General features: G+C 41.1%; 1 protein-coding gene across 4 annotated transcripts in view; it reads left to right on the plus strand.

The window, feature by feature from the left end:
• The window catches only part of DPP6 (dipeptidyl peptidase like 6), a 539077-nt gene that overhangs the window by 450139 nt on the left and 76848 nt on the right, over nucleotides 1–12090 (plus strand). For all 4 annotated transcript variants that reach the window (XM_064433316.1, XM_064433370.1, XM_064433208.1 and 1 more), the window contains exon 8: nucleotides 7328–7448. In XM_064433316.1, the coding sequence (XP_064289386.1) occupies nucleotides 7328–7448 (121 nt within the window). The remainder of the gene's footprint in view (nucleotides 1–7327; nucleotides 7449–12090) is intronic.

Raw genomic sequence — 12090 nt, forward strand, 5'->3', positions numbered from 1 at the left:
GAGCTGGTGTAATCACATCACATGCATTAGGAAAAACACTAATGACAGAATACATTAATGACAGCTATTTGAACATCAAAGTTTGAATTTTATGAGGCTCAAAAGAGGAAATTGGTAGAGTATTCATTAAATAATGCATAATCAATCAGCAACAAGATTTAGAACTGATTTTGAATTGATCACACATTTTTCTGCTGGAGTTGATGTAAGAGCAGTAACTGCAAAAAGCCAAGACATTTCTGGTACAATGCTTGTCACACTTCCTTGGGATCACAAAATGAAAACACAATTATTGTTTCTGCTTCAAGATGCTACATGGATATAGACAGGCCCAGGCTAATTCTGAGTGCTACAGACAGGTTTTTACTCAAAAAACAGCCGGGAATCTCTCTCTCTTTGCACCTTTTCATGCCCACAGTGCTCAGCTTCCAGGTTTCACATGGCAGAATAAAAACAAAATCAGCTAAAAAGGGATATCTCCAAAATATGTGGATGGAATTAGAGAGCACTAGAAATGGTGTAGAGAAGGGAAGGTCTTTCTGTATATGCATTTCCAGGAAGGGTTTGATCACAATCAGAACTACTTGTGTCCATGATCTGACATTTCCAAACCACATTTACAAGCTGTGGCTCTGTTACAGACCTCAGCCAGCTACTTAGCATATAAATAAAGACATAATACTTTTCCACTTCCTGAACATATTGGAAAGATAAATCTATGTATTTTTCAGAGGCTTTCCAAACAATGTGATGAATAACACCATACAAATATGTAGATAGTTAATATACAGTTCAGCACAAAACATTCCTATCACTGAAACCCAAAGAAAATGGACAGGAGTCAGACTGCTCTAAGGAAGTGTCTTATGCTGAAAAGTTTTTTAAAAAGTCCTTGATTAAAGGGACTTTAAATCCTCTTGTGGGATTATTGTGGTGGGTTGCCCACCAAGCTGCTCTATCACTCCCCCTCCCCAGTGGGCCTTGGGGGAGAAAATTCTATTAAAATCTCATGGGTAGCGCTAAGGACAGGGGGATCACTTGCCACTTGCCATTGGGGCAAAACAGACTCCATTTGGGGAAATCAATTTGACAATTTGCTATTAATTGTAACAGAATTGTGAGAGTGAGAAATAAAACAGAAATAAACACACCTTCCCTTCCTACCCCTCCACTGACCATCGTGCGTGCACGGCTGTTTCTCTCACATTTTGTCACTCCTCTCACATGCCTACAAACCCAGCATTTTCACCCTTTTATAAATACATTTTCACAGATGCACAAGCAGTGTCCCTGATGGGCTCAGCTTTGACCAGTAGCAGGTCTGTAAGTTTTCATAGATTTGTTTGGTGATTCTGCAGAATAAATACAAGTGTTTCTGAGAGGTGCAAAAACTCTTAAAATTATTCTGTTTCATTTTTTATTATTCAGAATATGCTCTCAGGTAAACTGGCTTTCTAACAAAAGAGCAGAAAGAGAAAAAATAAAGGTTTAATGTTAAAAACAAGAAACAATTAAATACATCATGTTGGATGAGGAGAGAATACTGTGTTAATTTGTAGTTCTATTTCCCTACTCACTGTGTCTTCTTTTTTGTGCCTGGTCTTTTTAAGCCTCAAAGGAAGATTGAACTGATTTTGAATTTAAAGCAGGGTTTTGTGGTTTAACCCCAGCCAGCAGCCAAGCCCCACACAGCTGATTGCTCCAGTGGGATCAGGGAGAGAACCAGAAGAGCAAAACCCAGACCACTCGTGGGTGGAGATAAAGGCAGTTTAATAGGGGAAGTGAAAGCTGTGCACACAAGCAAAGCAAAACCAGGAATTAATTCCCTGTTTGCCATGGCTGGGCAGGTGTTCAGCCACCTCCAGAAGAGCAGGGCCCCATCACAGGTGGGCCATCACATCAGTGACTTGGGATGACAAACACCATCACTCCAGAAGTTGCCCTCTTCCTTCTCCTTGCCCCACTTTATACACTGATCACGGTGCTGTGTGGTCTGGGATAACCCCTGGGTCACTTTGGGTCCCCTGTCCTGGCTGTGTCCCCTCCCATCTTCCCAGGCACCCCCAGCAGCCTCGACAGTGTGGCAGCACAAAAAGCAGAAAATTCTGTGTAAGCCCTGCTCAGCAATAACAAAAATATCTCTGCATTATCAACACTGTGCTCAGCACAAATCCAAAGCACAGCCACTGGGAAGAAAATTAACTCTACCCCAGCCAAACCCAGCACACAGGGCCAAGGAAAGGTTTGTGCCTGTCTGTACATGAAGGCCAGTTCTTGTTGATCAAACTCTTCATGTCAGTGCCAACCTTTCCACGTTATCTCTTCCCTCACAGATAAATCCTGAGGGCTCATCTTGCAGTGTGGAAATGTGCCTTTAAGGTGTAGGAAACATTTGCATTTCTCAATGTGCTAATAAGTTAAAGTAATAAGTACCCAGGCATTAACTTTATGAGAAATTTGAGTGACGCAGCTCATTCAGCTGACAGATTATACCTTAGAAATTGTTGGGTAAAGAGAAAATAAACTTAAAATGCCACTCTAAGCTGGAAAATAAATAGGAGCAGTAAAAATGCAGGTTAGTGCACATGAATTTATATTCTTTTGATCTATGGAGAAGGAATTTCACATGCTTCTTTGGCTGGAAGGAAGGTAGGATGATCAAATGTAAAAAGAAGTGTTCACCTAGTCAAAATAGTTGGTCACTGTGACTTTTTAAGTCTTAAGGACATTATTTTAATTATGTTCCTGAAAAGATCCATAAATTAATCCATTTTAAAGTACCAATATTTTAATTAATACAGCATAATTGCTGAATACCACTCTGGGTCAGTTTGGTAGAGAGTATTATTTTAGAAACCCTTAAGCAGTTGCAAAAGCATTTCAAATAAATCCTTGAATCAATCAGTGTCATTAAGGCTCTTGCACGTTTGAAGTGAATTAAGTTTAATTTGTTGTTAGATCAAATATTTACCCTACTGTATAAATTTATCTTACTGGATACTTAAGCTTTGACTTTCCTTCCTGTCTCAGGCTTGTGGCCCAATCAGCCTCATTTTTTTTCTCCAATTTTAATTGCATGGTGCAAGGATGTGAAATGGTTTGGGGTTATCAATTCTAACACCAGTTGCAAACAAGAAGAGATTTCTTCCCAGACCTCAGGAGTCAGTGGTGTGCTGATAGCTGAGGCTAAAGGGGTTACAGCTGAAAGTCACATACTGAGCCACACAAAGCCAAGAGCAAAATCCATTGATTTTTATTATCCTGGGATTAAGTGAATGCATTTGAAAAACCCTAAACTTTATCTTAATCCCCTCAGATGTTGTAGTTATTTTTGTTAAGTGTTTAATCTTGGGGGCATCTGTTAAAACATCCAGCAGAAAGAGAGGTCTTCTGCTAGATCCCATGGTGAGAATTTCCATATGTTAATTCTGATTTCATTAGGAAAAATATTCTAGGTTTCAATGGTTTGCCTGTTGTTTTTGAGAAATACAATGGTGAAAATACATTTTTCCTTTTATTCTGTGTCTGTCCATTATATTGTAGAACTTACATCTTCCTTGTTTTTTTCTGTAGAGTTAGTAATTTCTGTTTCTTCAACTTATGTATGGATGTTTCCATTCTTCTTTCAGAATATCTTCTCTTTCCTCTGTGTTGAATGTGTCATGATGAAAAGGGACATGGTATTCAGCACAGGGCTCTTCCTGGCTCAGCACAGCTTGGTTTTCCATGCCAGTAGCTGTGTTCAGTGCTGGATTTTAAGGCAGATGTACTGCAAGAATATCTGGGTTCAAGTCTTGCTCAAATATGCACACCAAAAGAGAAGACACCAGAAATTTGGGCTCTGCTCTTTATCTCCTGTACAGAGAGGCATAAAACTGAACTTGATCCTTTCTGTCATCATTTTAAATTTGTCTATGAGAGCTATGCAAAGCTGGCATAAAGTCATGTAAAAGTGATGTCTGAACATAGTTTTACTATTTTTCTTTATGGAAATTTCTTATCCTCTAATTAGCTGACAGGATTAATCATTTGATAGAAAGCACTGCTTTGATGCCATGAAACTAAAACAGTACAAATTGTTACACAGGTATTTCACAATAACTTCAAATCTGTTTCTAACATGGGATGTGAGGTAATCCAAAGACATTTCTTTCTTGATGAATAACAGAAGTCCAAAATCTTTTTCTTAATTTATAAGATACATTACACAGAAATCTTCCTTGTGCTGCTTCAGTTATCTTTTATCTTGATTATGGTTGACATTTTTAGGGTACAAGACACTGTAGTTAGGAGGATAATTTTCAAATTTCCATGAGGTGCTGCAGTTTGGCTCTGAATTATATGGGAGGCAGTTTGAAGTCAGAGCACTATATTATTTTTCCACTGCAGCTTCCAGATACCTCACACATCCTGATGAGTGCAATGAAGCTTTGAAAGATCACACAGTCAAGATGGAAACATTGCAATATTTTAAAAAGGGAAGGGTGGGAACAGGTTGTCAATCCACCTTCTTTATTTTTCCTGTATATTCATAAAACATTGAATATAGTACAAAATATTGCAAACCTTATTTTGCTGGAAGAATGTGGGCAAGGGAAGGGTTACATCACTTGAATAAATCCACTTGATTGTGTGCCTGTCATAGAAGAGCTCTTACCCAAGCACCCCTTTGCACATTTAGTACTCAGACACAGAGATTTGGATTTATTTGAACCCTGAATATCTTATTCTGCTTAGTCTTCACAATTTTTATGCACATTTAAACTTCAACAACCTCCCCATATGCAGATTAGCTAATACATAAAATTCTCTACTTGGAGTGCCTTGTCTGGCTGCTCTGTTTACTAAAATTTAAGGTAGGAAAGGGCATGTAGTATCTTCCACAATGTATTTTTTGTTTTCCAGATCTATTCATTGAATGCAGCTCTTCCTAGTTTAAAAGGAAGAGCAAGCTACATTTTCAGTAATAATTTTTACCTTTAGGCAAACCTGCTATAACTCCTGCCAAAATTAAATTAAGATCTATACTTTCTTCTGGAATCTTTCCAGCTCATCTTTGGGTGAAACATATACTGTAATAGGATGTGAAACAGAACATGAAAGCAAATATTTTTCCCCATTCTGTCTTTTCATAACATGAGAAATTGTTTTCTAGTATCATGGTAAAAATACATAACATTTATTCCAATATCTTCAAGTGTAGGAAAACCCATCTATAAATGTCTACTAAATTATATTAACAGTTTGCATTTCAGTCTAAATAGCTTACTGATACCATCTTTTCAGTTTTAATAGAGTTTAAAAATGTGTTAAAGACAGGGATGGGGAGCAGAACAAAAGTCCCATGAGGTGAAAGATAAGTGATCTTCCACACCCCTCAGACACACACAAGTGTGTGGGACTGCATAGGATCCATCCAAGGAGCTGGCAGAAGAGCTCACTGAGCCACTGCCCCTCATTTACCAGCAGTCCTGGCTAACTGGGAGGGCCAAGGTGACTGGAGGTCAGCAGATGTGATGCCTGTCTACAAAAAGAGCCAATGGTGAGAGGTTCAAGAGGGCCAAGTCCTGCATTTGGGTCACAACAGCACCAGGCAGTGCTATAGGCTGGGGACAGAGTGCCTGGAAAGTGGCCCTGAGGGGAAAGGACCTGGGGGTGCTGGTTGACAGCAGCTGAACATGAGCCAGGGGTGCCCAGGTGGCCAAGAAAGCCAAAGGCATCCTGGCCTGGATCAGAAATGGTGTGGCCAGCAGGACCAGGGCAGTGATTGTCCCCCTGTCCTAGGCACTGTGAGGCTGCACCTGGAATCCTGTGCTCAGTTCCCTCACAAGACTTTGAGGTGCAGGATCATGTCCAGAGAAGGGCAGTGGAGCTGGGGAAGGGTATGGAGCTCCAAACTTATGAGGAGTGGCTGAGGGAGCTGGGATTGTTTGGCTGGAGAAAAAGAGGCTCAGGGGGGTGATGCTTTGTGAAGGCTGACCTAGAACAGAGATTAGGTGGAGTTAAAGAATAAAGTAGGGATTTATTAGGAGGTTTCAATAGAGACATCTTGGGCAGCACAAGAGCCCAGCCAGGGCTACACCCAGGATGAACCCAAAATGGTCACAAAATGGACAGTTGGTCACGGGATCTCTCTTTTGTAAGTTCTGCTCCATCTGCATATTGGAGTTAATCATCCAGTTACAGCTTTAGGTTATGAACTCCCATCCTTGTTTTTCTCTCTTCTTTCTGCCACTGTTTATGCTCTTGGGCCTGAAATTTGGATCATTTGTCTTTGGTCCCCAGCTAGAGAAGGAATTGTTTTTTGTCTACCTACTCTGTGAAGAGAGCTTAATATGAAGCTTAGAACTACAGACTAAAGCAGTACAGAATCTAAAAATATAAAAACTAAAACCTGAGGCATCAGGGGAGCTCATCACTCTCCACAATTATCTGAAAGGAGGGTGTAGTGAGAGAGGATCAGTCTCTTTTCCCAAGACAAGAGGAAATGGCCTCAAGTTGTGCCAGGGAGGTTTAGGTTGGATTCCAATTCCCCTCTCAGCAAGGGTTGTCAAGCATGGGAACAGGCTGCCCATGGCAGTGCTGGAGTCACCATCTCTGGGAGTATTTAAAAGATGTGTAGATGTGGCACTGTGCTCTAGTGATGGGCTTGGCAGTGCTGGGTTAGTGCTGGGACTCAGCGATCTTAGAATCACAGAATGTTTTGGGTTGGAAGGGACCTTAAAGACTTTAAGGGTGTTTTACAACCAAGTGATTCTGTGATTCTGTGATTCTGTGACTCTGCTTAGAGCAAGATGTGTTTCACTTTGGGATGAGAGGACAGGAATTGTGCTATCAGTGACAGAGGAATAGAGAACAACTTAACCACACGATAAAGACTGATGTCATGGAACAATATTTTTTTTTATTGGCTGGCTAAAGCTTTACTTCCTGATCAGCATTTAGACACATGAATAAAAAGCTTGAATCACAGGAGCATTTCACAGCAATAGCTCTAACAATTCTCAAAACCTTAGCAATGGAACTCTTCATCTCGTGCCGTCTAACTGAACTGTTCAGTTCCTGAAATGAAGACAGGAGTGAGAGAAATAAAGCTTATATCAAAGCACCAAGGCTTCAGTCTGTTGTAAATTAGCATCTTTCTGTTCGCTGATGGCACTGGAAGCAAGCTGTGGAAATCCTTTTTTTTTGACAAAAGATGCCATAAAATTGTGATATGTGATTTTGTACTGCCAATTATTGTAAAAGCAAAATTCAACATTTTATGGTGGAGCCACTGCTTAATGCTGTTTTTCTTTTTCTTTTCTTTTTTTTCCCTTCAAATCAGATATTTATCTTTGAGAATAACATCTATTACTGTGCCCATGTGGGGAAACAAGCCATCCGAGTGGTCTCCACAGGAAAGGAAGGTGTTATTTTCAATGGGCTCAGCGACTGGCTGTATGAAGGTAGGACATGACATTTAGGCCAGCAGTTAGTTATGAGTTTAAGTTACACTCTAGAATTACAGACCTTGCTGGAATTGAACATCCAGCATTGTATTTCTGGGCACCGGTGGACCACGGAGCTGAAAACCTGCTATTCTAACAGCTGCCTGATGTGCTGGACTGAAAATAATGTGAAATGGTGTAAGAATTCTGTTTTCAGGCTGTTTTCTTAGTCCAAAGGTAATAAATCACTGAGCTTTAATGAACAGAACTGCTTCATTATTTAATGGCACCTGCAATCACTCATGGACGTGCCAGTTTTCAAATCACATAAAAGGACAGAAATGGGGAGGGAAAGGGGTTCTATCTTAATGAAGAAAGTGAGGAAACAATTTTATTTGATTGACTGTTTTCCACAGAACTAGGTGGGCCTTGAAAGCTGACCAGATCTTGCCACCTAAAAAAATTTCTAAAAGCAGACCCCAGTAATTGGCTTCTTTCCTGTGAAAAAGGGCCTGACAGGGTGGAGGGTCATCTCTGGAGCACTGTTCTCTTTGATCCTTTCAGCTGGCAAATGGCCATTGTGGTGTGTGTGAGCAGCTGCTTGAAAAGTGATTTCAACTGCTGGTTAGCTTGGGAGAGGATCCTCGCCACCCCCAGTTCTTTTGGGCATTGTAGGCTTTTAAAGTAATATATTGGAACAAAAACTTTAAAACATACACACACACACATGTATATGTATGTATATGTATACCAGGTACTTATCATGCATCCCTCTCTCTGCTGCTGACTAATGCTGCTGCCAGCAGCTTCTTCTCACATGGATCCTGCCTTTATGGACCTCTCTCTTTCCTGTGACACAGCTTCCCTCTAAAGTCACTCTCTCTCCTACAGGTCCCAGCATAGTCCTAAGGTTTTCTTACTTCTACAGAGAGAAAGTTTCCAGATGCATCTATTAACTGTGTCCCTTTGGCAGCTTCCAGTTGTCTTGAGGCTTAATAGACCAGAATAGGTTACAAAATGCCATTAACAGTTAATTGGTGTAAAAATAGGGATCACTACTTAAATTGGTCTGTACCATAGCTAGACCAGGGCTCTTAGACTCAGAAATGAGGGAATTAAAAATGAATGAGTTTGTTTACCCCTGCTAAAGATGCTGATCCCAGAAATCAATGTACAAACTCATCAAACACATCAGTGGAAAAATCTGAGAGGGGTTTATTATTTTTTATACATAAACAAGTGTTTCTACTGCAATACAACATATTTGCAAGTAAGTGTCCTCCTTGTGCTGTGAAACCACTTTGTAACTAGAGAAATGGCTAAGAAGTTACAAAATGCAAAATTTTCTTCACTTTATTTATTAATTTAATGGTGACGTTGTGGGCAGGCTGTTTGACTCTGGAGGTCAAATGTGCCTACTACTACTACCACCCATATTTGTCTGATAAACATCATTTAGTACATCAGGTCTCCTTGCAGAGTCTCGCACACAGCACCACACTGAGAGGAGTTTGTCAAGCCCATGAACCCAGAGCACATCAGCAAGCCCAGGATGACACTTGTTTTGCTGACACCTATTTTTATTCAATTACAGGATTGCTCAGGCAATTTCTTGGCTGACATTGACTTTCAGGTTTGCCCTCTATAATGAATTTGCTTGTTAACTTTATGTTAATGTGCTAGGGTAAGAAATGAATGTGTGATCGAGTACAATCTGCTTAATGCCAAGCCAGGTTCTGTAACCTGTGAGGCACAAGGCAGATTAGGACCATTGGACTTGTTGTTCACTGGGGTTATGTTTGAAAGAAATTAGGATTTGGAAATGTCACTTTGTGTCCTAACACAGTTTATATTGAACTAAATAATTGTCTTTTTTCACAAGAAAGGTGTAGGAGGTCCCACAGGAAAACCTGATTTAAATGTTCCCAACTAATGGGAATCCAAAATCAAATCCAGAGCTGAACTGTGTTGGCTGAGCTCCTTCTCTTGTCATCACTTGTGCAATCCTCATGGAGGTAAACCTGGGACTGGTGTCAGGACTGAGGACTTGTGCTTGAACAAGCTGTGGGGCCATGGTGGCATTGGCTCTGCAGCCCTCAGACACCAGCTGTCTACATGCATGGATGGATGGATGGAGAAGGATCCAGAAGAAGCTGGATATTCCATGGGGATAAATGGATAAAGACAATTCAGAAATGAGAGACACCTCCGCAGTGGGGTCCAAGAGATTCCAGTTGTGGTTGCTAGTGAGATTTAACCTGGGATACTCTGCCAACACATCATCACCTTTGTTTTTCCAAAGCCTTTCCTTTTCTTGGATGCCACCTCTTCCATGGGATAAACTTGGACCACATTTTAAATCCAAACTTACCTGACTGGAAGTGCCTAAAAATGTGCCAAAGACTGAACTGTGCCACCTCAAGACTACTTTTGCTCTTCTCCCATTGCTGCTGTGGTTTGTAGCCATGCCTTCCCCACCTCCCAGCCGAGCTGGGTGGGATGCTCAGGCCCGTGTTTGTTTGCACTGTGAGCTACCAGGATGAGTGCTGAGCATATGCAGAGCTCTCCCTCCATCTGTGCAGCCAGCTCCAGCAGACATTCTGCAGAGGAGCTGTGAGAATCAGGATCACGGAGAGTTCAGCACACTCTTCCCTTCCATGCTCTTTTTGTTGCTGGAGTTCTGTGACCCCTGGCAGTGACAGCAAAGCCTCCTCACAGCACCCACTGGTTTCTGTGACAGCTCACAACCTGCTTCTCACTTTCCCTAAGTGCAGCCCAGAAAATAAAACTCGGGGTGTTCTATTTGAGGAAGATGACTTTTAACAACTTTTATCTACACAGCAATACCATCCCAACAGCAATCCCCCTCCCCTTTGTGAGAGCTGATTGCACGCTGCAGATGGCACCGCAGCAGTGCCACCCTTTGGGGTGGCTCCTGGCACTTCACATGCATGGCAGACCCGGGGGGACACTTTTCTTCACAATGTCATCGCTCTTGTCACGACAGAATAGCTGCGCCACGCTATTAATCACAGGTTTTTCCTGAGTCCACAAGCACAGCAGATCTAGAGTAAATTTGACAGGCTTTTTGCCCTGGTAAAATGCAGAAGTTCATTGCAATTCAAGTTAAGCTCTGCTTTTGTAAATCTGCCAAAGGAGAAAAATTTTCTTCGAGGTATTTATGCTGATCTGTAGACTTTTGATAATATAGTGAAAAACATTTCAAATCAATCAGAGCTTAATCTACTTAGTGCATTTAGCTGGAAGGTTATAGATTGATACATAGATTACTGTAACATGAAAGCATAGATTAAGCATGGGGTTTATTACTAAAATAAGCATTGACAATGTTTTCATAGTCTGACTTAACATTTTCAGAGCTGTGCCTGATAAACGCTTGTACTAAAATCGAGTGATATCCTATAAAACAGAGTTTAAAGTTCTGCCACTGAAATCAGCTACACATTTAAATGCATAGCAGCAGCAAAGAGTGGTTTTTATTTCAGTTTGCTGTATGATCATTGTTGGTTTGAGAATATGTTTTAGCAATGATAAGTCTTACAGATAATTTTAAAGCAAGTGCTGGTGTAGCAAAAAGGGCTTCCAAAGCAATAAGATAAGAGTATTTATATGTTCTGTATAGAAGTAGTAATATCTTAAAAATAACATGCATTTAAAAAGTAAATTGCAGGTAAAATTAATTTCATTTATATGCTTTTTTTAGAGCACTCTTCCAGAGAAGTTAATTCTGTCATGGTGTAATTAAAGTGTCTTAATTTGCTACCAAGCACTTGGAAAGGCTGTTCAGCTGTTGTGAGGAGGGGTGGCAGCAAGGCACTCTGATGGAGGTCACCTCCATGATTCTGTTAAGTGACAAAATAAGGTTGAGATGTCCCTGTGCTGCAGTATGGAAATTTGTTGATTTTGGGATTTTGTGATGCTAAATCCTGAGGAATGGGGCAGGAGAACTTCCCTCAAAACTGTCAGGTTGTTGCCAGACCAGGAGCAGCCCAGCAGGACAGGGACCTCCTCTGGGCTGCACTGCTAGAAAGTCCTGGCTTGGTCTCCTTGAGCAAGTCATAGATAAAGCTGGATAACTTCTGGTGTTATGCTCTGAGTGCATGCTTGGAAATCAAGGATGTGACACGGTGGTGTGTGCTTCTGTCACTGCTGGGAGGGGAAGGAAGGATTTTCACCTGTAGATGGTCCTATGGCATGCATAAACTGTGACGTGAGGAGTTTGCTGCATGTCCTCAGATATTAGAGTAGAAACTAGGAAAACAAAGGAACAGTTTTGCAGCTTGTTCTGTGGGACATACTGTGACTATTAGGGACTTTGGTAGGAAGAGCATGTGAGTTAAAAAGTAAGAAGTGAGTTAAAAAGTAAGAATTGAATGTGAGTTACTCCCTTGTCTCGTGTCACTGTCAGAGGATCAGAGGTAGTCTCTAAATTTGGAAGTCTCTGAATCTCAAGATCATCTCAAACTGAGAATCTCCATTCCAGATTTGGCCTGACACCATGGTTGGGATGTCTCATCTGGACATCTCCTCATCCTCAGACATCAAGAGGGAACCACTCCTGGCAGCCAAGCCCCAGCCCCAGCTCCCACAACACACATTTAAATCTCTTGAGTAGTATGAGCTTTACACAGTCATCCTT

This window comes from Passer domesticus, chromosome 1, assembly GCF_036417665.1.
Source record: "Passer domesticus isolate bPasDom1 chromosome 1, bPasDom1.hap1, whole genome shotgun sequence".
NCBI lineage: Eukaryota > Metazoa > Chordata > Aves > Passeriformes > Passeridae > Passer > Passer domesticus.